General features: G+C 37.5%; 2 protein-coding genes across 3 annotated transcripts in view; one reads left to right on the top strand and one right to left on the bottom strand.

Annotated features, from left to right (window-relative positions):
- Window positions 1–16,807, top strand: part of LOC112154047 (protein bfr2) — a 69,143-nt gene extending 52,336 nt beyond the window's left edge. The window contains exons 3-7 of one of the 2 annotated variants that reach the window (XM_024284637.1): window positions 14,236–14,336; window positions 14,443–14,624; window positions 14,701–14,776; window positions 15,676–16,193; window positions 16,278–16,807. In XM_024284637.1, coding sequence (XP_024140405.1) covers window positions 14,468–14,624; window positions 14,701–14,776; window positions 15,676–16,193; window positions 16,278–16,777 — 1,251 coding nt within the window. In that variant the 5' untranslated portion in view covers window positions 14,236–14,336; window positions 14,443–14,467 and the 3' untranslated portion in view covers window positions 16,778–16,807. The other variant, XM_036217076.1, reaches the window with a different exon arrangement.
- On the bottom strand, window positions 5,818–9,348 carry LOC112154044. The gene is made up of 3 exons (XM_036217186.1): window positions 9,290–9,348; window positions 7,215–8,064; window positions 5,818–7,085 (listed from the first exon to the last, which is right to left on the bottom strand). The coding sequence occupies exons 2-3, from the start codon at window positions 8,059–8,061 to the stop codon at window positions 5,818–5,820; spliced, it is 2,115 nt and encodes a 704-aa protein (XP_036073079.1). The 5' UTR covers window positions 8,062–8,064; window positions 9,290–9,348.
- Window positions 16,808–27,830: the final 11,023 nt, after the last annotated feature.

The raw sequence follows: 27,830 nt of genomic DNA on the forward strand, positions 1-27,830 counted from the left end.
CACCACCACCTTTAGTCCCTTCTCTGTCTTTCCTGAACAAGTTATAACCTGGGATGGTAAGTGCTGCAGAAGGGGAATTTTTGTTGAGCCAAGACTCAGAGAGACACAGATAATCCAGATTAGAGTGCAGTAGTAGGTGACTTATTTGCTCTGTTTTTGACAAAATGCTTCTTACATTTAAATGTCCTTCCAAAAGACCTTAAGGTTTTGCTCTTTTATCCCAAACTATTTTTGAATTATTGACGGTTTGAAAAACGCCAATTTTCTGTGTTTTACTATTGCTGGATTAAATCGCTTCCTGTTTACGCTGTGCGTTGCCATGGAAATTCATAGCTTGTTCAGTGGAAAAGTTGTGTAAAACCTGATTTTGATCATTTGGATGAGTGAGCGAAAACTTTTGTCTGTATAGTCTATGTGGTACGGCCTGTTGTAAGGGTAACACAACAATACGTTCAAAGATCATTAATTTTGTTAAAAATGCTGCAGATTTGGCTATTAGTTCAAAATTCAAATTTGTTTAAAAAGTTGTTAACTGATTTTTCTTTCACATTAAATAATTAGTAAACATGGTACAACGTAGTGAAAATGGGAGATTTTTCCCCATTAAATCTAAGTGATCATCTGAAAATGTCACAATTACTGCAATTAATAAAGTGCTGAATATTGATATTTGTTTCCTAGATTGTTGTCAATGTTGATACTCATGGTGAGAAATCTGTGTATTTCTATAGATGAGTATCATTATTCATTATTAATAATGTATAACTAAAGGCAAACTGAGCAAATTTGTTATTTCAAACTGGTATCCCTTTATATGACTCAATACCCATGAAGAAACCCTCAGTTTCAAAAAGGTTGGTGACCCCTGAGTTAAATATTAAATAATTTTAAAGGTAAAGTTCACCTTTTATCACTTATTTCATTCCAGTCAAACAAAGACTGAAGTCTTTATTATTTAATTATTCTGGTGTCACCACCTCGTGTCTCATCTCCTGCTTTTTAGATTCTCTTCTCTTTCTCTATAGCTCTGTTTATCTATGCTTGTTTTAAATTAAACTCTTTACTTTATTTTAATTTTATTTTAATGATCACATTTTTACTAAATGGCTAACAGACTAAATACAACTGGTTATCACTGCCCTTAGACCCTCCCTCCAAGTAAGGAAAAACTCATAAAAAAACCTGAGTCCGGAAAAAAGAAGAAACTTTAAGTATTCTCACATGAGGGAGAGATCCTATCCCAGGACGGACAGGCGATACCTGAACTGTTAAAGAAAGATTAGCTTCTACAACTACGTATGCTGCACCAAACAAAAGCATGGAGAACTAAATACAATAAATAATGAAGAATAGAAGAGAGAAGTAAATGAGAAGAGAGAACAAAACCCCAGAGCTGATGTGGATAATAACCATGATAGAAAATCAAAAATTTACATTTAAATGTATCAATATTAATCTAGCCTCACAGGGACCACAGGAGAGGGAATATTCTCTGATTACTAGCTAGCCTGGCAGAACGCCTGTCCAAAGAGGAATGTTTTAAGGCTAGTTCTGAAGGTAGAAACTGTGCTGGCCTCTCTGACATGAGCTGGGAGCTTATTCCATAGAACAGGGGCTCGATGGCTGAAGGTTCTACCTCCAACTAGTGCTGGGCGATATGGGAATTTTCATGCGATATCGTTTTTTTTTCATATTGTGCAATAACGATATTAAAAACGATATAAATTAAATAACTATGTTTTTCAAAGTAATCTTTATTGCAAACAGCTTTAGGACTTCAGACTTTACACCTTAACTTTGCCCCCCCCCCATTAAATGTTAGTTTAAATTAAACTTTCATTATTTTTTGTATTAACTGTAGTATTGAAACTAACTGTGAGGAACATTTAAATATTTCTAATAAATACTGCACATATACATAACATATACATAATGTACACAATAGTAAAACCATAATGGTGGTATGTTTTCAATTGGCTGTACATAATTTCTGATTTATTTTAATCTGACTGCTGCACATACAAGTTCCTTTCAAATTAAAATTAAGTCTTTAAAACATTGTTCTAAAGCAGCAAATATATTGCAGTTATTTTTATATTATTTTCTAATTTCTTCTGAACATAAACTATAGGTACTACTGTGCAGCAGAAGATAATAAAATGTAAACTTAAGATAAACAGTTCTGATAATAGATTTAATCATCATTTCACTCAGTCATCTGACATGTGTACATGTTGGAGGATTGATCAAACACATAAGATCTCTTCATTTAGAGTCATGTCAGGAGTCGTTAAAAACAAGTTTATTTTACTATTATTAGATCACCTCATTTAGAAATAAACATAAACGGCACAAATGTAACTAACAAATTCATTATTGATACATAATAAAACAACAAATTATTCTAATTCGAAGCTCTATACAAAAGCTTTTGGTTAATATTTTAACAAAACCCTCAAACTCATCTCAACTCCACAGCCACAATCGAGTCCCGCCCGCGCACGGCTGTTACGAGCACGCGCAGTCTCTCCTTCTCTCCTCTTTCAGCCCCGCGTGACACGTGACGCGCGGCAATAGACAGACTTTCTCTTTTTTCATGGAGTTTCTCCTCTAAATCAAGTGTTTAAACTCCTGATTTTAAAGTGTGTCTTCTCTCCCTTAAACTCTGTGGATCTGTCGGTAACAAACAGCTGAAGAATAATCCAGTCGGACCGAACCATTTTCAATTTAGAAGAGGGGGGTCCGGTGACGATGTTTAAAAAACAAAATACATAAACATCGTTACCTTGACATTAAAAATAAAAGTATTTGCGATTATATATTGGTTATTGGTTTACTGAAATTATTTTTTCTGTTTTGTCCTTTTGTCATCATTCGGGGCCTCCGGCCTCAGTCTGGGCTCCTAGAATCAGCCACTCCAGCAGAAGAAGAAGAAGGGCGGGTCTTCCGGGGGTTTCTCCCGTGTTCATTTAAAACGAAAGTTTATCGCAATAACCTCATTTCAATATCGAAAAAAAGTAATATCGCAATAACGATAATTATCGTTTTATCGCCCAGCCCTACCTCCAACTGTACTTTTAGAAATTCTAGGAACTACAAGCAGTCCAGCATTTTGTGAACGAAGTGTTCTGACTGGTTGGTAAGGAACTATGAGATCTCTAATATAGGATGGGGCCACACCATTCAGAGCCTTATAGGTTAACAGGAGGATTTTGAACTTGATCCTGGATTCAACTGGTAGCCAGTGGAGAGAAGCTAACACAGGAGTGATGTGTTCTCTTCTACTAGTTCCTGCTAACAATCGTGCTGCTGCATTCTGGACAAGCTGAAAACTTTTTAAAGAACTTTTCGGGCATGCTATCAGTAAAGAGTTACAGTAATCCAGTCTAGACGTAACAAATGCATGGATGAGTTTTTCAGCGTCACTTTTAGATAACATATTCCTGATCCTAGCTATATTACGTAGATGAAAAAATGCAGTTTTACAAGCTTGAGATATGTGAGCCTTAAATGATAAATCCTGGTCAAATAAAACCCCTAAGTTTCTGACTGAAGAATTGGAGGCAATATTTACACCATCCAGGGAGACTATCTGATCTGAGAGAGCATCTCTCAGGTGTTTAGGACCCAGTATCATGACCTCAGTTTTTTCTGGGTTCAGGAGGAGGTAATTAATTGTCATCCAGGTCTTAATGTCTCTGATGCATGAATTCAGTTTGTCTAGGTGGTCATTCTGGTCTGGTTTGAATTATTTCAAATAAATAATAATGTCAGGAAGGTCATTTTTTCACTTGTTAAGTAAGGAATGGTTTTTGATCTGTTAATAATTTAACCAATAATCTCCGTAATCACATGAATGACCATTTTCCTTAACCCCCCACCAACCTACACATACACACACGGATATCACTGCATGCTAAAAGGAAACACTGTAGCTGTTAAAATATGTTAAAATTAGTATTTATTTAATTTTAATTCCCAAGAATTATATTACAGGTAAGTTTTTTTGGGCACAAAAACATTTACTGCAGCTGGGACTCGAACTCAGTTCTTCACAGCAGAAGTCAGTGTTGCTGACAACAGTGAAATTGAACCATTTCTGTTGTTACAGGTTTAAAATGAGAAAAAGAAAACTCTGTATTATAAATAGCGTTTCCCTGGAAAAACTCACTATTCATAATATTACTAAAAAATAAAAATGAATCGGGGAAACTGCAGTCAATCGAATCTCGTCCTCAAAATCCTCTCCTGATGTAAATAACATTCCCTCTGGATTAATCCAGCCTCCTCTCTACATGATCCTCTATGAATGTCATTTTGGTTTCTGCATGGTGGAAACGTGATGTCTGTAATTTAAATGTTCTCTAAATATTAATGAGGAACTCATATTTGGACAACCTTCACTTTAAAAAGGGGCGGAGACCGCAGTGAACTCTTAAGTTTCCTGAAGAAAACCTGCTCCAGACCAGGTTATGTTCACAGACTCAGTTACCATAGTGATTGATCCTGAGTTCAGCTTAACCCGCTTCTTGGAACGGGTTTGGTTATCTCCGTTTCTGAAACCGAAAACTCTGAGTTTTTCTGAATTTGGAGTTCACAAACTCAGAGTTCAAACAAAACCTGCTTCTTGAAACAGGCCTCTGTACTGTTCATCATCAAAATGTAAGCAAATAATTGAGACGTTCAGTTGGAAGTCTGTTTTTTATTCTGTAGCTGTAATTATTAGAAAGCAGTCAAATTTCATAATTCTATTACAGTGTGTTACATCAAATCCTAGGTATTTTATCAGGACACAAGTACATCTTTAGTGTTTCACAACAATTATTTTTCATCTGAAAGCTTTTCGTTTAGACACACCAAAATCAATCTAAGTTTACATATTTTTATTTTAAGAATGAAAATGTCTGTTTAACCTTAAAGGGCCTATACAATGCTTTTCTTAAGCCTTTCAGAGTAAGCTATATTCATATATATGATTATATTTTAACTTTGGCACACAAATAATCTCTGAAATATTATTTTTGTGATCTCATGAAGTAAGACGTCTCGATCTCTGAGGCTCCGCCTTTCACTCCTTGTGTGTGCTGCCCATTTCATGCTTAGAGAGCAGCGTCCAACAATAACAAACACCTGTGGACCCATCAGCTATTGGAGACGGGACACAACTGGAAGTTATATGATATTGTGCATATAGAATGATAGTGTTTTGCTGATCACTGTTATCTTAGCAGTGTGTGTTAGACCGGGGGTGGGGGTGGGGGTGGGGTTGCTGGCAGTGCAGACTCCTCTTGGAAGGGATGGTTCTCACTTCATAACGTCAGTTTGTGAGAACCACTAATTTTTGTGGGTTGAGAGGGGCTGGTTCTCAGAGTGCATGTTTTTCAGAAATGCTCAGAAATGCGTGTACAAATCAAAATACCTCTTTGGGGTTGTTGATAGTGAGGAATGAACATCATAACACACTTAAAAGCTCAAAAAGTGTATTTATTATGGTAAAGGCCCTTTAAAGATCACTATGGGACATTTGATTCTAACATACACATTACAACCACATTTATGACTTCCAACATGTTAAAAGAAAAGTAAAAAAAAAACAGTAATAACAACAAGAGGTCAAACAAAGATCTTTCATTATTTCTAGTCCTGCCACCTTTAGCACCACTTAATATCTGGAAATAAATGTATTATATATAGTTTAGTATATTCAGTCTGTTTATCTAGATACAGACTCACCCAAACCTGATTACAGTTTTATCCCCATAGCCCTTTTATCTATTTATGCTCATTGTTTTTTATGAAAAATGTAACAAACATTATTCATTCATAATCAGTCAGGTCTTGCTCTGTAATGCTGGCCTGAACAATGTTTTGGATCCTTTTAGTTTCCTCTGGGTCAGCAGCAGGGAGAACAGCCTTCAGCCCACCTTCAATTTGTGCAAGTCTGGTATCTGTGTTTTTCTCAAAATCTTTCTTGTTGTTTTGGACCAGTTTTAAGATGTTTTCTTGAGCTTCTTCGCAGGTGTCCTGCAGTTTTTTGCGCTCTTGGAGGAACTCTGGTTTATCCTTGTCCATAGCCATAAGCTTACCCAGGCTGCTGACCCGGTCCATCAGGTATTTGTTGGACACTTCACAGTAGGTCCCAGAGATCATATGGACCAGACTGGCGATGTTGGAAGCTTGAAAGGCCTGGTTGTACATCAGGTCTTTGGTAAAGAGCCTGGAATTGTAGGACAGTGTTTGTGCATCTTCAGCACTCTGTGCGAAATGTTTCATGGTTTTTGAAAGACTGGTTTTCACAATATTTGCCACCATCTGGAAGAAGCGCACCATCTTCTCCCACTGCTCTTTCACTCGGCCCATGGCATCCATACCTTTGACCAGCATTTTGATCGTGGTGTCAAAGTCAATCTCTTTAATGTTGCAGTTGTGCATCTCCACCAGGATGTCGTCTAGCTCTTTCTTGTTTCTCTCCATTCTCTCCACAGCCTTGTTATATTCTTCTCTGCATTGCTTCAGCTGTTCTCGGCTCTGCTCAATGCGGAATCGTGCACTCTCTGCTGCTGCCTGGCTGGCACGCTGATGTTCAGCATTCCCCTCTGTTTTAGATTCAGCATTCCCCTCTGTTTTAGATTCAGCATTCCCCTCTGTTTTAGATTCAGCATTCACCTCTGTTTTGGAGAGCATTGGAGGTGTGGGAGCAATAGCTGGAGCACCACACTTCATTTTACTCGAAGAGTCGAACTGCAGAGCATCTTGATGCAGCTTGTTTACATCTTTAATCAGCTTTTCTGTGGTATTTTTATCCCATTTCTTGTCTGGAGAATACTTTGCCAGCTGTTCACATATGGCAATGCCGCTATTGCACAAAGACAGAGCTTTGCTTTGGACTAAGCTCTTTTGTGCTTTGGCTAAATCTGTAGAAATCTTTTTAAACTGTTGTTTGATATATTCTGTCTTTTTGTTCTTGGGGTCATATAGTGCTTTCCAGTTTATCTCATTCTTATTAATGTAGTTTAGGATTGCTTTTGCTTGAACGACAATCATTGGAGCCTTGCTGTAGATTGCCACGTTTGAGACTGACTCCACTTTTTTAGTCTTGGGTTGTGGTCCACTTGCATTTCCAGCCAGTCCACCCACTAGAGTCATTCCAACCATTGCCGCAATTCCACCCGGTCCAGCCTTTAAAGCCGGTCCAACCATTTCAGCCAGTCCACTCTTTAAAGCCGTTCCAGCTATTTCAGCCATTCCTGATAATATAGCTGATGGGCCCTCTGTGGCCATTGAAGCAACTGCACTTCCCATTGTAGCCACTGTCTGTGACAGTGACTCAGCCATCTCCATGGCAACCAATTCCATCCCTGATGGGAGTGAGTTCATTGATGTTTTGAACTCTTCTTGTGCGTCTTCAACCTGTTTTTCCATGGCTTTCATTGCTTTATCATATCTTTCATCTAGCTCTCTTGCAGTCTTTTCCCTCATTTTGTTTTCCTCAATTTTATTCCTAACCTTTTCCAGGTCATCTCCATAGACTAGTTTAGCATTGAGGCAGGCTTCCAGCATCTCCTGGATTAAAAGGATGACATCCTGATATTTCTTTTCTACTCCATCTGCTAGCTGCACACATTCATCTGCTATGGTACGGATGTTTTCCAGCTGGTTTGGGAGAAACTTTTCAACAATTTCATCATCTCCCTGAAAGAGGAATTTCACTGCTGCTTTCATGTGGTCTGGAACAGAGGCTGTATGAATGCGGATTTGATCCATATTCTTATGGGCGATGTTGAAAGCTTGCCAGCCTGAGTTACAGACTTGCATGAGACAAGCCCTGAAGGAGTCTGGGTACTTGATGTGCTTGAATCCATCTTTTGGGGGGTTCTTGTTAATGGAGAAGTCGGTGCCCGAAGAGATGAAGACCAACTCCCCCATGATGGCGATGGAGAGAGGAGCAGGAGCCAGATACTCCTCCCAGTTTGCATTTGGCTGCATCAGCATCTGGGTAGTTTTCCGCATGTCTGCGGCAGTGGTCAGACCCTTGTTGACCTTTGCAATTTGGGAAGCCATTTCCTTTTAAAAAAAGAATCATACGGAAAAAAGTTAAATGAACAAATTGCTGCCATTCTTACAAACACAAGCAAGAAGTCTTTTGCTTTAACGTGGATTAAAAAAAATGAAGAATTAAAGAATCCTCATGTTGCAGCCAGAACAATTGCAGGCAGTCAAGATGGGGCTCAATAATGAAAGGGGCGCATTAAGAACATCTATAAAAAATAGATTTGAAGAGTTAGATTGAATAAAAACACGAACAACTTTAATATGGAGCTGAAAAAGAAATAAATCTCAAATTATCTGGAAAAGAAACATTTGTAAATAAGGCTATTTTATTTTTAGCACCACAAAGTGCTCTGTAGTGATGCATAAGTTAGCTGTATACAGGAAAATTTTAATTTAATGAAAATAAAAAGATGATTATACTGATAAAATAAAATGGTACAGGTTTTAGAATTCTAATTTGTTGTTTTTTTGAGTGACTGTTTTGGAGAAAACTGTTTTTATGGATTCTTTTGATGAGGAAAAAAAATGTGTTTATCATGACATCATCTGCAAACAATTACAACACATCTCATCAGTGATTAGCTCCCGAGCAGCTATATTTCCCAGTACTGATTCTAAAGTTCCTGTAAACTGTATTTTCAGCTCATCATTTCTCACCAATGACCCGCAGATATTCTATCCAGGCAGTCAACTAAACTTCTCCAAACATGTCAAATTTTTTTTAGAACAGCAGCTTCACTGCTGCAAACACACAGTGAAGTTCTGATTTTGTCGTCTGTTGTAATTCATCTAATCAAGTGTCATGAGGCAGTGACCTTTGCTTATGCTACAGTTGGAGACACTTGGTGTTTCCAGCTTCTGCAATCCTGCACACCGCTTGGACCACAAGAAACCAAAGTTAAGTGTACTGCACATTCAGCTCCTGATCTTTACTGATTTCAGATGTTTGACTCGTTAAAAGTAGAGCTTGTATCAGTTTTATCGATAGTCAGCATCACTAAGTCTTTAGTCACATTTTTTTTATTAACCTGAAGCTTCTTCTAAGTAATACTTTTAACGAATCATTTATCAAAGGTGTTTCATGCAGGACTTTAGTCATCTGCCCTCAATTTAAAAGATAATGATTTCTGTTTACTTTACCTGTGTGTAGTCTTCAACAGTGTTCAGTCACATTTAGAATTATATATTGTATAATTACAGCCAACTGACATTTTCAAAACATTTTTGACAGACTTACCTTCAGCAGTTGCTGGTTTGAAGACAGTCTTCTGGTTGACGGGTGCTTGTTGAACAAGTTTCTGCTCACATGCTGAGAGTTTCTACTCTGTCTCCTTTTAAGTGCATTGGAATGAAGCCTGATTGGACGATGCCAAGACGGGCGTGTCATAAGCTGTTTAACTGAAATTTCAATCATTTTTAGACAGAGTTTTTTTAATGTTTGTGTGGCATAATTGTTTTTAATCTCGTGATGTTAAACACTCGGTTTCTGTGTTTTTTTTTCCACAATATTCTTTAATTGTAATTTCATCAAGACATCCAAAGATACAAACTTACACTTTAAAAACCAACTAAAATGAAAAGAGTCCACAGCTAGAGAAGCTTTTTTGCCAAAAAGTAAAAACAGGATGAGGTAATTTTTGGTATGAATTGACTGATACTGGTGTTTTAATCCTCAGTTTGCCAACATAGAAATCCTCACTTAGAGCTTTGACAAAGAAAGATTAACAGAAACCATATAGACATTTAGAGGAACGTGAAGCAGCATTCAGGACTAAAATCCTGTTTGGATTCCTCTCTGGTCCTCAGTTGTTCATTTTTTTGTTAAATATTTATAATGCAGATGAGCTAGAGAGCCATCTAGGGGGACGCTGAAACCATGACCGACTCCAGATCCTGCAGTTGAAATAAAGGGGTTCTGCTAATAAGATAGACATTGGAACCTGTCATTGTATCCTCTGGAACCTGACTATGGACATCAAGGGCATAAAGGTCCCAACTGTCATCTAACATGACAGTGCCTCTCTGAACAGTGCACTAAATTTGTAGGACAGTATCAGTGAGGAAACAAATGTTGATGCAGATTATTTCTCCAGGAAATATAAACATAGACACAAACTCACAAAATACAAGCAGAATTTTATGTTTGAAAAAAATAACTTTTTAATGAATGCAATTTTCTTTGAGTTATTTCAAAAATTAGGTAAAAGGGTGTTGTTTAAATACAGTGTTAAAAAGTTTAGCATAGTGTTCTTCAGGAATGCTGCACATAACATTTCAGAGGAGTGATTGACAAATGAGGTGGAAAACTGACATTCTTCCATTTTATAATATGACATGAAAGTTTCAGAATGAGTCTTCTCACTCTCGATCTGTGTAGACAGCAGCTCAACCAGCCTGGGGACATTCACACAAAGTTCAGACTAAGACTGTTGATGGGAAAGGTTTGTTAGAAGGACGCCATGTTCAAACGTTCTGTACCTTTAGGCAGAAAGATCCTCTGTTCATGAAGAACTGCACGTCTTCTATTGTGAAGATTTCAACAGACTAGACTGCTGTTAGGATTGTTTGGTCCCCTTGCTTTAGCTTGTGACTTATTCTTTTTAAACAATATGGCAATTATTTGTAAATGTCCTATAATGAAACATTTCCACCACAAAGACAGTAGAACTCTCCAACATGGAGTTTATTGGGGAGCCTGCTCAGCCCACACTTAACCATTCGTTTCAGGGTTTCTTGTCTCCTGCCGACGCCCTCCTCTGGATGGGTGGGATTTGTCCCTACCTGGCTTCCTGCTGGACTCCTCTTGGCGTTGTCTAGACCAAGGCTGCAACCTGCGGCTTCAGAGCCACGCATGGCTCTTTTATCCCTTCTTGGTGGCTCTGTGGGTGAAGAAAATTAAAATATTAAATGTAAAAAATGTGGAGATTAGCTATTATTTTAGCAACATGCTAACGTTTTTGGCTATTTTTTTATCTACTGGGGTTTTAAGGCTAATTTAAACATTAGTTTCTATTTTAGCAACAGACAAACATTTTTTACTAACTTAGTTTACTGATGAATTTTATGCTAATTTGAGGTTAGCTAATCATTTAGCAACATGCAGATGTTTTCAGCTAATTTGTCATCTACTGAAGTTTTTTGGGATCATTTAGAATTTAGCTTATATTTTAAAACGAGACTAACTTTTTTGAGTAAATTAGTTTACTTAGAAATTTTAGGCCATTTAGGAGTTCAGCTATTAATTGGGCAATGAGCTAGCTTTTTTTTCTGGCTAATTTGTGACATGGCCAAGAGATTGCTTTCTGGGCTTTTGCACCATGCTAACATTTAATCTGTGCAATAGCCTTGTTATAAACACATGACAAGCAGTTTTTATTTTTGTTTCCTGGCCTGGCTGGCTGTTTGGCTGGATGGATGAGTTCTTTACCATAAGAACCAGGAGCCTTTTAGTCAGATTGGACTTAGATACATGTGTCAAAGTCGAGGCCCTGGGGCCTAATCCGGCCCTCTGCATAATTAAATGTGGTCCTCGAGATAATTTTATTTTATTGTTATTAATGGCCCGATGTTATCTTGCTTTTATTTCTAACTTGCATAGTTTTGACAAAATTTTTTAGAGAGAGTAAACTATTGAAAATTAATTAGGGTTTAAATTTATTTATTCTGGAATAATATTCCGGCCTTTTTATTGTTTGTTTATTTTATTGTTCATATTTAGGTTAAAAAGTTAAGTTTTTTAAGTTAAACATTTTTTCTTTTTGTGTATTCAATAAATGTTTACCTTGGTCAGCCCACGACCTTAGATGTGTTTTGGATTTTGACCCCCTGTGCGATTGAGTTTGACATCCCTAGACTAGGACCTTCTAAACAGGTTTCTAGAGTTTTTTTATTATATATTTTTTTATTTGTCTTTTAAAAATAGGAACTATTTTTCCCAGATGGTGATAAATACAAAGTTCATTTAAGCATCACTTCCATGCTTGATTATGGTTATGATACCAAAAGTGGATCCCAAAATTATTTGTATCAATTTCTTCAGATCATCTTCAACAGGGCAGCCAGACTTTTAACTGAAAACCAGGGATGCGACGGTTGACATTTCCCACAATTGGTTCAAACCTCAATTTTTGAGTCATGGCTTTATTTCGGATCGATAAATGATTTGCGTTTTACAGAACAGAGACACAAAATTTGGCAAAATCTTCTCATTGTTACTTTCTAATTCATGAACAACAATGAAGAAAAACCTTTCAGTTGGCTCACACTTAACCAGGTTTAATGTAATAAAACAGTAAATACTAGATCCTTCTGAAATTTAACACAATTTTTGGACTGTTTTAATGTAAACATACTAGTATGCAGTAGAGATGCAATGTTTTATTTTACCCACAATTCATTGGTGTCAAATACAATCTTCAACAGAATTGTGAGTCCCTAATCAAACCAGTTAAAACAAACTTTATTAGTAAAGCCATTTTCATGCTCATGTAACTCAAAGTACTTTGCAAAGTAAAAATGTTTTCCAGTTTATAAACCAAAAGCCAAAAAAACTGTTACACATAAAAATACATAAAACACATAGCATAAGCAAAGCATAAAATGATTCGTAAATAAGATGTCGAGAAATCTGGTTTGATACTTGAGAGAAGAAAAAATGATGTAGTCATGTATGTAACTCAAAAATAATAAAAGTTGTAGTTTCATTTGAAAATGCGATAAAGGTTGTTTATTTATTTGGCACTTTGAGGTGTTTTTAATTGGGAAAGGGTTTTGTTTTTGTCATTCATACCATTAAACCTCATCATTCTCCCTCCATTCTGGGCGTGGATGACAAGCATTTACAAGTTCAGCTTTATAGATTTTAGCACAGAGGCAAAATCAACAATTATGGATATTTAGAAGCTGTTAATTTGACAGCACTGTCTAACTTGTAGCAGTAGAAGGCACAATTCTTGCATTAGTTGCATATTATTCTTTACAGATAATAAATATTGAAATATACCACGAGATCAATCATCTTCCAAGCTTTATTACGAGTCATATTTTGTAAAAATCGGTTAAGAAATGAGGGAGCTAGCCCAGTTTTTGTGGTTGATGTCTGCCTGTCCTCCATTGAAACAGCAGCGTTCTGCTGCCATGACTCAATGCATAGATAGCAATGGCACCTGCATGCGCACGTCTCTGTCTATAGCAGCAAGGGCCAATCTAGTAATATATATCAATGGTACTACCCATTGACATCTATTATTTCACTGGACAAAGCGATGTGTTGATGTCACCCATAGAAAATGGCTTAACTCTGGCCCTCGCGAAATGAGGCCACATCCATCACCATGGTTTTCTGATCATCTGCCGCCATTCTGTAAATCGTCGACAGTTATTAGTCCAAGTCAGTCTGAGAAAAAACAATAAAAACACACAGAGCTCTGGAGTGAGTCTGTATTAAAGTTTGTTTTTCTGTGGTTAACAGTTGGGCTGCACGGTGGCGCAGTGGTTAGCGCTCTTGCCTCACAGCGAGAAGGCCCCGGTTCAAATCCCGGCTGGGACCTTTCTGTGTGGAGTTTGCATGTTCTCCCCGTGCATGCGTGGGTTTTCACCGGGGACTCCGGCTTCCTCCCACCATCCAAAAACATGCTTCATAGGTTCATTGGTGACTCTAAATTGTCCCTAGGTGTGGCTGTGAGAGTGAATGTGTGTGTGATTGAGGCCCTGCGACAGACTGGCGACGTGTCCGGGGTGTACCCCGCCTTCGCCCATCAGTAGCCGGGTTAGGCTCCGGCACCCGCGCGACCCCGAAAGGGAAGAAGCGGTTGAGAAGATGGATGGATGGATGGATGGATGGTTGGTTAACAGTTATCACATCATAGAATTTCTAAATTTAGGAAGCCTTAATTGGACTTTTCATACTCCTTTTCAACAGAACAGGCTGCTTCATTGAGGGGAAACTGTTTCAGTGTTTTTAAATCTAACCTTAACCCTACTGTTCCTCAGGAATGCTGCCGTGTTGCATTTCCCAGATATGATTGACGAAGAGACCAAAGTGTAAAAACTGAGCTGAATGCGGTGCAACGCCAACCTGTTTTACTCTGACTTCACATAAAATACCATCTGTATTGCCTCACGTCTGGTTGATTACCTCCTATATATACCTGAGAACCTTTTCAAAGCATTAGGTTATTGTAGGAAGGAGCAGAGACGGAACACCTTCCAGCTGTTCTCTACAAAGATCCCCTCACATTGGATCCGAATTTCAAGACAATCTTGCTAAAATCTTCAGATTTAAGGTAGGTTGTGAGAAAAAATAAATTTGCGTTTGTTTATTAATTACTATTAATTATAAATATTGTGGTTGGAATATAAATGTGACTTCTGTTGATTGTTTTTCTTTAGATCTGATTCTATACTGAAAAGGAACATGGCTTCACGTCGCTCCCAGAGTCCTGTGGACAGTGAGGATGGCTCATTTAGCGACAGTGAAGGCAGTGACAACGAATCTGGACGTCGCTCCCAGAGTCCTGTGGACAGTGAGGATGGCTCATGTAGCGATAGTGAAGGCAGTGACAACAAATCCGGTGATGACAAAATACTCCACATTTAATAGATGAAATAACTGCTCTTTTCTGAATGGATTTATTTTTTCTATTCTAGAAGATGAAAGTAGCAGCAGCAGCAGTGAGCGGACTGATCACAGCAGTGATGAAGACTCTGATGATGTCATGCCAAGGTAGGGTAGAAAATTATAAAGGATTGGGTCTGTGGAAAGCCCAAGGGCATCAACACCACCCATAAACTTTGATACAACGTTTATGGGTGGTGTTGATGCACTGAATGTCTACTATTGCATCAAAAAGATAATCTTTGCTTGAGCAAAAACATGACCTGCTTTTTTGCTTTTCATAACTAGAGTGAAGCAAGGTCCTTTTTCTCTAATAATTTTGTGTTTTTAAGAGGTTACTTTTTTGTTTATAGTTGTGTTGTATTAGTTTGCTTAATATGTAAAGTTAAAATACTGTAAGTAACTGTGTAAAAAAATTAAAGCGTCTGCTTTCTGGAGATGGGAACAGATGGGACTTTGCATAGTTGCCTATTCTCCTGTCACCAATTGCGACAAACCTAAAACTATATCCATCCCATGTTCTTTGATCAAATTAACTATCTCAAAGTAATTTAACATCTACTTGAATGCAAAAATATGATTGATTTTTTTATATTATTAAAAATAAATTTAAGGCATTAAGGGGTTCAGCAGGGGAATTTACTGAACGTGTGCTTGTTCTGGTGACTTTTCATAATGTATCACAATCAAGCAAAATAATGATTTAAGGGTTTTGTTCTTACAAAGCAGCCTAGTTTTGAGAATTGACAACTTTTTAAATGATTTCAATTGAGGCTTCATTTTTATCAGATTTATTCTAGTTCATCTACATAAAAAAAACACATCTTTCTTTACTTCATTTTACCTGGTGATCTATATCTTTTGTGTGGATAATGTTCCGTCCTTGAAGTAACTTTTGAACCACATAGAATCATAGTAAAATCCAGTAAGAGTCATCAATAACTATATATGCATTTCCATGAACCATAGTTGTGCAACAAAAGTCAATAAATGCTTTCTCCTCCCAGGATTTCCTCCTCCACCACACCTGCAGAGATGCAGGAATCTAATCTGAGCGCTCTGCAGGATATCATCAACCCCCTTGAGCAGGGGCTGCTGTCTTTTAACTCCCTGTCAGAGACACTCCTCAGTATTGATGCAGATATTGTCACTCCTGGATGTCAGACCTTTGATAACTTCAGACGAGAAGTGCAGTGTATGGAGAAACACTTGAATGAGTCAGAGAAGAGAGCCTGTGAAGAGCTAGAGCAGCTTGATAAGAAGACTGAGACTCTTACTGTACACAAGTCTGATTTAGAGACATATAGAAAGGAGCAAAGTTCTAAGTTAAAAGAATTGAAAACCATTCTGGACTCATATGAGTCCAATTTAAAGAGTTGCACTGAAGCCCGAAAGGCTGAGAAGAGAAACCTGAAATCTGCAGAAGAGACCCTGGAGGAAATGCAGGACAGAGAAAATGATGCACGGGAATTAAGGAATACTGGGATTGGTCTGTTGGCTATCCCAGTTTTAGGATGGGTTGCCGGTAAGTAAAATTACACTTCAGTAATACTACACTTTTTAAGATTAAATAGGAGGAGCTGCTATAACGTCCTTCTCTATTGTCCAGGAGGAATCATGATTGGAGTTGGCGAAGCAGACTTAAGCTCAGCCACGGATCAAGTAAAAGAAGCCTGTGATATGTATGAGAAATGTAACTCTCAGATAAAGAAATACACAAAAAAGATATCTCACTACAATGAAATTATTTCCAAAGCTGAGAAGGAAATCAAAAAGGTGAATAGGAGAATTCCTGAGACTGAGGCAGAACTGAAGGATTTGTCTGAGAAACGTAAAACTGTTGCAAACCTTCAGAGTCAAGCGAGAAGAGTTTTCCATCATCTGGGGATTCTCTCTGGGGTGGGAGATGCAGTTGAGAGTCAGACCAGAAAGCAGATCCTGGTGGAGACCGTGACGAAGGTGATGCATGAATTGACACCAGTGCTAACCCAGATAATAGAAGATGGTCTGCTTCCCACTCGAGGCTTAAAAAGAATAATGGAGAAAATGAAAACCAACAACAGAAAACTAAAAGCAAATCTGAGTGAAGACAAAAATGAATATTACTGACATGTTTTTCATGTTTTCTTTTAACTAGAGCTGTCAGGCGATTACATTTTTTAATCGCGATTAATCGCATTTCCAGAGTTAACTCGCGATTAATCGCAAATTTGTCGCAAATTAATATGTAGTCGTTTTTTTAGGAAAAAAATGTGGAATTTAGCAGTTTTAGCAGTTTTACATTAATTATGAAAACAAGAATGGCAAAATTAATAGTTTTCATCAGAAATACTTTATTTTTGTAACATTGTATTGAGATAAACTTTCTTAACAATGAAAGACTGTAACATAAAATGCCTAACAAAAGCCCAAGTGCAAGTGAAGGGCATTTTAAATTCAAAACTTCAATCAACGTTCAGTAAAATAAAATAAAAAACATCAAAAATAACATTTCCATAACACTTTCATGTTCATTTTTTTGTCAGGACCAAATCTTTTCCTGCCCTTTTATGATTTCCAATGAACTTTTGTTTTTTTAAACCTTAAAGACTGAGAAAAGCGGGATACACTGTGGATAGTTTGACAGTCTGTTACTGCCGCCACGTTCTCTGGCTGCAGCTCGATGCAGCGACGTGTCCAGCGGAGCTCACGATGAATATGCCGGCAGACAGACTGCTATGCTGGGGCTGGATCACGCTTAAACCTCCAGAACTTTGGGATATTTTGCATATTTTCGCGCGGCGAAAGAGGGACGGGCCACGCACTCAAAGCTGAGATTTATCTTTTCATCTACAAATAACTGGCGTTGTTTAAACTACATTTAAAACATCCCCCGGTGCGCTTGCTGTTCGGAACGTCGGGGGTCCGCAGCTCTCGGGACGCGGCGCCGGACGCGAACCAGTACCACCAGACGTGACAGCCCTACTTTTAACATTATAAAATAATTTTCAATGTTCTTTAACATACTTTCTGATCCTTTCTTTTTGTGCATGGCAGCAACTGTGACCATGAACAAAAATGCAGAAAACCCAATTATTGGTTAAACTGCAATTACTTTTGATCAAAAATAGTTGTGCCTCTGTCACAGCTCTGTCTACGGATGCGTGCAAAGCCAAAATAGAAAGAATACACTTAATTTATCAACAGCTTTTGACTTAACTTTCAATTTTTCACTCAGTTTGATCAAAAAATGTTTTCTTTACAGGAGATATAGACAAAAGTCATCTTCAGCTGATGAGTTTGTTATAGCCAAAATGTAGTGATACAATTTAAATACCTATTAGTATATTTGCATCATCAAAAACTAACAAAATATGTCTTCTTGTTATGTAACCTTTGTATACATTTCAATATGTGTGTATATATTGGTGTTGAAGTCCAAGTGTTGATTCTGCAACATCGTGCAGTTATTAGCGGGAGCCTTCGGAGTGAAACTCTCATTCTTCTGTGTCTTACTTTCTAAGCACTTTTTCTTTTTTGGTCAAACCTATGTTATGTTTGTTTTCCGTCTGTAAGCAGTTGGAATAAAATGTAAAACTGTATTTGCTGGGATGTGTAAACTTGTGTTTGTATGATGAAACCTGAACATTGATGCAGTTGTATAGAATCTATTTGTGTCGAGATTTTCCTGGGAGTTTCTACTTTAAACCTCCAGTCTGTCGTTTAGAGCAGTGGTCCCCAACCTTTTCTTGACCGTGGACTGTTTTTTTAATGTCAGACAATAGTTTATAGAACAAGTCTATGAGGGTGAAGGTGCCATAAACTTTTTTAGGTTTCAGAAAATCTTTATTTCGCAACTCCCAAGCAACAAGTTTATAGTTGCTAGTAGGTCTTTTGCTGCTGTCATGCTCATGACTTTTTTTTAACCTTTATTTAAACAGAGAAATCATGAGATTAAAAATCGTTTTTTCAAAGGAGCCCTGGGGGTGAAAGAGTCATTCATACACATACACAAAGGGACAATCAACAATACATTTTATAAAACTATTTAAAGCATTTACAAACTGTACTTTTCATTTCCACTTTTTTAGCATTATTTTAAACTGGCCTGTAGGAACCAGTTCCTTCAACTTCAAGTCCTTTTGTAGATATTTTTCCACGTTGTCTGTTCAAAATACTGAAAGCCACCTTTCCAGCCTCTGTCCAAATGTTTGGTGCTGTCTGTTGCAAGTATCCTTACAATCTTAAAGGACACTGTCCTGTTTCTCTTGATATGATGAATTAATGAATGAAATGGTTTATTTCAAGCAATCAGGTCATAATACATGAAATAACGTCACTTAATGAATCACAAGTAGATCGCTTGAAAGGGAGTGGAAGGAAGCGAATTTGTATAATCCCACCCGACTCGACCATTTTCTTTACATGAATTATCAATATCCGGTTCAGGACTTAATATCAAATATTAATAGATTCAGGCTATTAAGGATCATTAATATCATTGATGGAATCAAGTTTCAAAGCATCCATGACAAATCATTTATATTAATCATTACCAATTCTATAATATTCTCATTCAAAAAAAGACACTTTGTGCAGATTGTATTCAAAGTTTTATGATAATACAAAATGTAATCATGAAATCCTCTTCATTTACTAATGCAATTAAAAAAAAAAACAATTAGTGCAGATTGTATTAATCAAAGAATTATTATAAAAAATAGAAAAAGTAATAAGTAAAAATCATCTTCATTAGTTAATGGAGAAGAAAACAAATCAAAATAATCTAATTTAAAAAAACAGCAGAATCAGTGCTACATCACAGCTAAGGTACAAGTTTAAGGCCACGTAATCGTTCTTCGTTGTTATGACTGAGAGACTGTGAAGGTCTCAGCAGCTCAGAATCGGGTTAGAGTTCACCTTCAGCTGTTTTTTGAGTTCACATTTCATATTTTGCTTGAATTAAAGGGTCAAACATGCGTAATCCCACAGTTCTCAAAGTCTTTCATGGATTTTATTTCCAGAGGCTTCGTAACGTCTGGTGGTCCGAGTGGTTTTACAAAGATTCTGGAGTTCAGAATTCACGTGCTGTGGATCTGTTTCTTTCTGCGTAATATTCTTGCGTGCTTTGCCAGATCAGCATGATATTTAGAAAGATGTTCATTAAGAAACACATTAGACTCCTTCAGGTTTTTGGGTTGTTTCATCAGAGCTATCTTGTGCTTTCAATTCACAAACCTGATCAGGATCGCTGGTTTATCCGGATTCTTTCTCAGAGGAAGCAGATGACAAACCTCAACAGTATTTAGGTCCAAGGAAATCCCTTTAGACGCAAGAAATTCTCCAACTTGATTCTCCACAGTCACGTTACCATACGTCACAGCTCCGTTAGCATCCAAAAGCATCCATGCTAACGCTCGTAGCACCAGGCCGCACACGGGGTTGTAGTTGAAGTCCCGTGAGAATCTCATTATTCATCCGTGCCTGTTGATCCATGTCATGCATCCTCCTCTCCAGGAGATCTTGGCGATTATCTCGTTGTTTGTTACGTGCCTTTACTAGACGGAAATCTTCCACGAGTTGTAGCAGTGGTGTTAGCTTGAAGCTCCAGTAGGGCTGACAATTTTGATTCAGAGAGAACAGCTGGGGTTAGCTTAGCCTGTATGTCGGCTAACACGGTTTTAAGCTCTGCCAGATCGGCTTCAAAAATTTTCTTCGGTGCCATGTTCATCTCTCCTCGTTGCGGTAGTTGCTACTGCAGCTCGGTCATTAAAGTCGCCTGTGGGCAACTTTAAAAGACTTTAAAGCCGAAGAGTTGAGGAGAGCTGGAGACGCACGTCTGCTCGTGACCCGGAACCGGAAATATCTTTTGATATTAATGACATAGATTTAAAGAAAGCAAATGCAAAATACCTTATATATTAACGTGTACCAGTGAGTAAGTCCATTATTATGGTAGACTGACAAGCACAAATGCACCAGACTACTGTCAGGACAGCAATCAACTACCAATTTAAGATGGTTTGACTGAGTGGGACTTGACCCACCTATAAGAAATAAATCTGAATTGAAAATTCGAATCTGTGCTTGAGGTGCAGACAGCCAATACTGAAAAAAAAGTAAAAATTGGAAATTTGATGAGAGCCACCACTTCCAGGACAGGAGCAAAGTGGTAGATTTTTTTTTGTGTGAAATATGAAACAACTTTGCCAAATATGTCACGCGACTGTGGCTTCTTTCAAGAAGTTTTATCAAGAGGCCCTACCAGATGTGACATCCTAACTGGGTCATGTTCCCATTGAAGAAATTCAAATATTGAAGTTGCATTAAAATATGAATTAAAATAGTTCATTTGCATTTAATGGGGGGCTGCACGGAGGAGCAGTGGTTAACGTTCTTGCCAACAGCAAGAAGGCCCCCGGTTCAAGTCCCGACTGGGGGGACCTGAAACAGAACCACCAACTGGGGACCTTTTAGTGTCGAGTTTGCATGTTCTCCTTGTGCATGCGTGGGTTTTCTCCCGGGACTACGAGTTCCTCCCACCGTCCAAAAACATGCTTCACAGATTAATTGGTAACTCTAAATTGTCCGTAGGTGTGAATGGGTGTATGAATGGGTGTGTGATTGTGTCCCTGTGACAGACTAGTGACCTGTCCAGGGTGTATCCTGTTTTGCCCAGAAGTAGCCAAGTTATGCTCTGGCAGCCCCGTAACCCCTAAAAAGACAAACAGTTAAGAAGATGGATGGATAGCAAGAAGATGTTAAGAAGAATGAATCAGGACAAGAATGGTTATTCTGACAAAGAATTAATGAGTACTGACTATCTAATGGAAGTCTATGGGATTTTGGCCGTCCTGGAACCAGTGGGTACTTCCTGTTTGGAACATGACAGGGGAGGGCTTGATATGACTATACAGTCAACGATGCATGAAGCCCCAAATGTAGGTTTAGAGACTCCTCACAAATAAAACACACGGCTGTGATGTGGCAAAAATATTTTACATATTTTTGAGTTGGATCCTTATAGCCTTATTGTCTTGGAAAAAATTTCGAGCAATATTATTTTGTGAAAACTCAATAAAATAGATGTAACTTGTGCTTGTGTGGAGGCAAGAATAACAGCATAGTCGGAAATGCTGCTGCACTCAATCCAAATGACTTTCTTAACTCCAGCTTGTGTCTCGTTTGAAACCGAAAGAGAAAAAGTCCGTTTCTGTTAAAAATAGAAAGACCTCAGAGCAAGAAATCAATGAGGATGAGCAGGTTTCTGAGAAGGAGAACAATGTACTTTCTAAACTTGCAGACACGCATAACGAAACTTTTGGGAGGGAATAGCATGATATACAAATGTAATTCGATCCTTGGAGTAACAGGTTATGAAAAAAATCTTTGACATCTGGATATGTTTCTACTGGAGACTGGTTCAAGATTTTCCTGTTTGTACTGAATCATAAAGTATAATTTTAAAATTGATAAAGGAAGTGAAGAAAAAAAAAAGCTTCTGATGAAAAAAAAAGTCTAAGTTCTGAGCAGAATCTGTTGCATCCAAAGAAGAGAAGTCCACCTTTTCCAAGTAAGCTTATCAGCAGAAAATAAAAAGACAAGATAAGAAGAACACAGAGTTGAGCCTCTATTTGATCTACTGCAGTGGAAAAGCAGTCCAGCTCAACAAGAAAACTTAAGACACTATTGTTATAGACTCAAACAATTAAAATGGATTAATGGACTGATGAGTTTATTTCAAATAATTTTCTGTAATAACAAAATAAAAACAATAAAATGATTTATACATAGATATTTCAAATCTGTTAGGATATTATTTCATAACTGTATTTTTAAAACATCGAAAATAGAAGAAAATTATGTCACATTTTACAAATTATATCATAAAAAGACACAATTCCACTTAAAAATAAGATTGTCAAAAAAAGTTTAATTCTTTACTTGAAAGGAAGTTTATAAAAGAGATAAAAGAAAGTGTTTGTATGATCAAGTTCATGATTTTATGCATGACTAATGACATGTTTACCCAAAACTTCTACTAATGTGGTAAAAATAACTAAAGCACTATCAAAAATATCAAAATTTTTATTCTAGTTATATATAGTTTATATTATATTTAAATTCTTAATTCAAATACTTCTTTTCATGTATTCCTATGATTGCTCACGATCAATAAATTTAGTTTTATTGTCAGCTCTCTATTAATTGTAGTTGCCAAAAAGACTTTTGTGGTGTCAAAGTTCAAAATATAAATAATTTGTTGTAATCCTTATATGTTTTTATCTTGTTCATCTCTGGATTCACTACATCAATAAATTCCTTATAATTCCAAATACGTGTATGAGTGAACTTGAATGTGGTGAAATAATTAAAGCTCTTTTAATTACGACCAATGAATGATTGATACTTTATTTCTGGATTACTACGAAATCATATTCTGGTGACAATATTTCATATCTGTTACATGATGGTATTGATTACTGAAATCATGAAATAATGTTTTCTGACAATAATCAATAAGCAATCGATTTTGTTACTTGAAAAAAATCTTCACTTCATCTGATTAGGGAAAACTATGCAAAACAGTTAATTAAAATAAGTCAGTAGGGGTGGGATTATATAAATTTGCTTATTGCTGCTCTCTTTCAAGCATTAATTCACACTCTATTTGACTTTAGTTAATAATCACTATATTGAACTATGCTTTGAATTTCTTCTTTAATCAGTGCATTTATTTTTTTCTTTAATGTGTTTGATTAATCTGTCTGATTTATGTTTTTCACACTATCTACAATTAATGCTTGGGTTGTGGGGCTCTGGCTCCTGGGGTCAGGAAGTAGACGACCAGCTGACAGGAGGTTGGTGCTGACAGCGTCTCCAGGGTTCTCTCTCTTTCTATTTTTATTTACTCATATTTTCTAATATATGTCTGTAGGTGCACTTGTATACTTGTATACATACTGTATATAGATATGGATATAAGGGGGTTGTTTTTCTTTTTTTTATATCAAGAGGGTGTTTTTATTGTGTTGTTTGTTTCTACATGTAAAGCACTTTGAAATGTATTTGTTTATATGAAAAGTGCTCTATAAATAATATCCATTTTAAATGTAAATTTGATACGAACCAAACCAATTAATCAGTCAAAGTTGCCTGTTTAATTAAATATAATGTTTCTTCTTTTATATTTAAAAACTTTTTTTGTAAGAGATGAAAAACATAAATTTTAATTTCAAATGATTTTCAAATGTAAGCTTATAATAATTTGTTTAGACAGATGAAAACCATACATTTTAATTTGAGAGGATTTTAAAGTCAAAAATCTGGATAAACTAAATAAAAGTGACGGAGGGATTCTGTGTCTTCTCGTAAACCAGTCCTTTCAAGTAACACTATAGCTTGAGAGAGCAAAGAATGTGACAGTTTCTTCAAAACACACAGAGACACATACCGAAACTTTAGGCAGGTGAATGGTATGACAGCCAGGAGCAGTAAATGTCATTCACATGATCCCTGGAGTCACAGATGAGTTATGACAAAATCTGTTGTCCAGTTATGTTCCTACAATGTACTGGAGACCTGGAGATGTTCTGTTTGTGTTGCATCATAACTAGTGTAGGGTCCATAAACCCGATGCATTTTCGATACTTGATCTGATTTTCAGTTTGCGTGAGGTCCTTAGGTTTGTTGGAACCAAGTCTTCAGAAAGATGGTGACCTCTGGGCTCTATGAGCCACAGCATCAGCTTGATCCTGCTCCGTCAGTTTCCGTGTCCAACAACGTTGGTATTGTGTTTGTTATTGTGATTTTTAGCTAAAACTAATGAAAAAACAGGAAATAAAAATCTGCATTTTTGAGAAACATGCCATGCTTTACTGTTATTGTGTTTTTCTTTTTCGCTGTTTTTGAATATTAGAGAGAGGATTTTGTTTTCCAATTTAAAAAAAAACCCCAAAAAAACAGAGTCTAACAATGATGTTTCCCTGTTGAAAGTAGTTGATTTATCACACTGTTGTTCTCTTTATTGGTCTTCTTTTCCCCTCATTTTAAACCTAACAGACAATACAAATTAAAACATTAAGCTTTGCAGTGAGTCTTTTAGGATTTGTTTTTATTAACCACATCAATAGAATTTCTGAATTTCTAAGGAATTCTGAAATGGTCTTTTTTTCAGACTCTTTGGCCCAGTCCAAATTCCTCACCTTCTCCCTTCCCCTTCATTTATCCCTCCGAATGGAGAGTTATGAAGAAAATTGTGTCTCATAACCAATATTCGCCGGTCCGCTAGCTTTAGCGCAGAGCTTCCAGGGCTCAAATATACATAACACCAGCAATATTATAACTTTAAAAAGGTCATGCTTCAACAAAAATGTCATTACTTACATTTAAATGTTAACTCTTGTGGTTTAGAATGCACCCATGTGACTGAAGACTTTGCATTCCTCTGCTTGAAGGGTCAGACTTAAACAAAAAAAATCCAGTCACACTTGCACTAAAAATGCCCCTTCAAATGGAGGGGAAGGGAGGAGTTTAGACTGGACCCAAATCTACAGGACAGGCTGTTTTATTGAGGGGAAACTCCGTGTTTTTCAATCTAACCTTAAGCCTATTGTTCTCTTAGGAATGCTGCCACATTACCTTTCAAACATGTGATTGACAAAAAAAAAGAGTTAGAGCCCTCCCACTTAGAGTTTAAAAAGTAAGCTGAAATCAGAAGAAGCACAAGCCGTCTTAACCACTAAACGCCGAACGGTTTTGAACGTAAAATACCACCTGCATATTTCAATTCACCTCCTACATATACCTGGGAACCTGCTTCAAGCATTAGTTTCAGACGGCACCATCCAGAATGAAGATCACCTCTTCGAGACAACAGTCTTGCTAAAATCTTCAGACCTAAGGTAAATTGTGAAGAGAAAAAATATATACTTGCTTATTGATTACTCGTCTCACTACCATAAAGTAGTGGAGTTAAAATATTGAATATTTTTCAAGATATTTTATATTTTGGGTTTGTCACAAACGCCTCTGCTGTAAACACGGTGACACATTTACGTGGAATTCAACACTTTTTTGTTTAAACTGCTATTATACAGAGTTTTTTTTAGCCTTTTTTGTGATCGCAACTCTTGATTTGTAACTTGTGTTTGATTATTTCTGCTTAACTTTGGATTTGTGTGTGCGTAAGTATTGCTTTGTAACTCATAGAACACATTTTGTCTGTAACTGTGTACTTCCAATTGTGTTTTCACATGTACAAAAATGACAAAATACAAAAATGCATCTGAATTAGACATGCAGGACCCTTGGTGGTGGGGTGTGCCTGGACATTACTGCCACTCAGTCCCCTCCTCGCCAATTTTAACTGGACACACACCCTAAGCCCCACAACAATATCAACTTCAACACATGCACACACAAGCAAACACAAATATTACTCAAGAAACGGGGCGGCCGTGGTGCAGTGGTAGGGCAGTCGAGTCCTGATCAGAAGATTGTGGGTTTGATTCCTGCCTTGCCTGCCCATGTGTCGAAGTGTTTTTGGGCAAGACACTGATCCTCAAATTGCCTCTAGTGGAAGGTTGGCGCCAGTCACCACCACTGTGTGCATGTGTGTGTGAATGGGTCTGTCTCTGTAAAACGCTTTGGGCCTTCACTGACGATAAATGTGCTATTTAAGTATACACCAATTACCAAGGAAGGTGGGACCTCTCATATTCTGTCCCCTACCCTGTCCCAGGCGGGGGAAGGCCGTGTCCCTTGGGTGCTGGCTTCCTGGGCCCAGCGGCCTTCTCTCCATGCAGCAATACCAGAGTTTTCTTGTAAGACCGTGAGCCAGGGATCACATCACATCTGAGCCTGGGGGTGTCTCAGTCCCTGTGGTGCAGGTTCTGGTCACTTCCAACAGAGGATGACCCTGGTCAGGCCATGTTTATAGCGCTCTTCAGGAACCCTCACTTCTCTTCAGCATCCTCCTCCTGGACAAAAAAATAAGTTCAAATGTAAGACTTAACATAACATCAACCAAATAAAACTCTCCACAAGAGAGAGACAAACATCTCCAAAACAATTGACTCATGACAATAAGCTCCTTCACAAAAGTTCACAGCAATGAGGACCGGAGCTTAATGTTGGAGTATTCTTCAAGGGCAAGCTGACCACCAAACAAGGTGTTCCAAAAGCAATCAAAACTGCAAGGAAATGACAACTCTTTTGAGCAGATGTAGATCCTCAGTCATTGATCTACAGCAAATGGAATCAGGGATATGGTACCAAAACCAGTACTGTTTGGCAACTGTTCCACATCAATTTTTACCAGACCGATATGTTTAGGCTTATTGGTGCCAGGGCAGCGGCGTGCCAAGAGTGCCAATGAAGACTGTGCTCCTTTGTTTCATGTGTAACGTTCATAGTGTCTATAGCACTAGTAACATCTTGGTTTAATTCAAGTACATTTTATGAATATAGCGTGACTACACAACACAGTTGTCTTAACAGGCTTCACACCAGTAATTGTCCAAAAACATAAAATGAATCACAAAATATAAACAATAGCTGATTGCTAAACTAAACTAAACAGATTAAACTAAATTGGGAATCTCTGCCCTTAGACCTTCCTTCTCAGTAAGAAAAACCTCCTAAAAAAACAGATTCTGGGGAAAAGAAAGGAAGAAATCTCAGGGATGCTCACATGGAGAGATCCTCTCATAGGACGGACAGGTACCAGGACTGCTGAAGAAGTATTAGTTTATCTAAATCTTAAACTACATGTTTGAATAGTGTAGCAGATGGGCTTCATTCAGATAGAGCTGGGGGACAGGTGGGGACACGAGCCTAACTAGATGCGAAGTCCGCTCCTTATGTGTCCTTTGTGCATTTCTTGTGCATAATCTGGCTGTCAGAAATAAAGAAATAAAGCAGTGCCATCAATGAACAAAAACAAAAGAACACCCCACAAGAGGGAAAACCACAAAAAGACAAAAAAAACTAAAGACTAAGAAGCAAACCAAAGACTAAGAAAAAACCTACAGACTCACAAACCTCAGTGCCGGCTAAAGCAGGGAATTTGTGGCCCTAATAGGGACACACAGACGCTGAGAACTGAAAGACTACATCTTAAATAGTCTTAATTACAAAGTGCAGGCAGCTGTGCACTCCTCCACAGTGAGGAGCAAGGAGG

The sequence above is a fragment of the Oryzias melastigma genome, linkage group LG19, assembly GCF_002922805.2.
Source record: "Oryzias melastigma strain HK-1 linkage group LG19, ASM292280v2, whole genome shotgun sequence".
Classification (NCBI taxonomy): domain Eukaryota; kingdom Metazoa; phylum Chordata; class Actinopteri; order Beloniformes; family Adrianichthyidae; genus Oryzias; species Oryzias melastigma.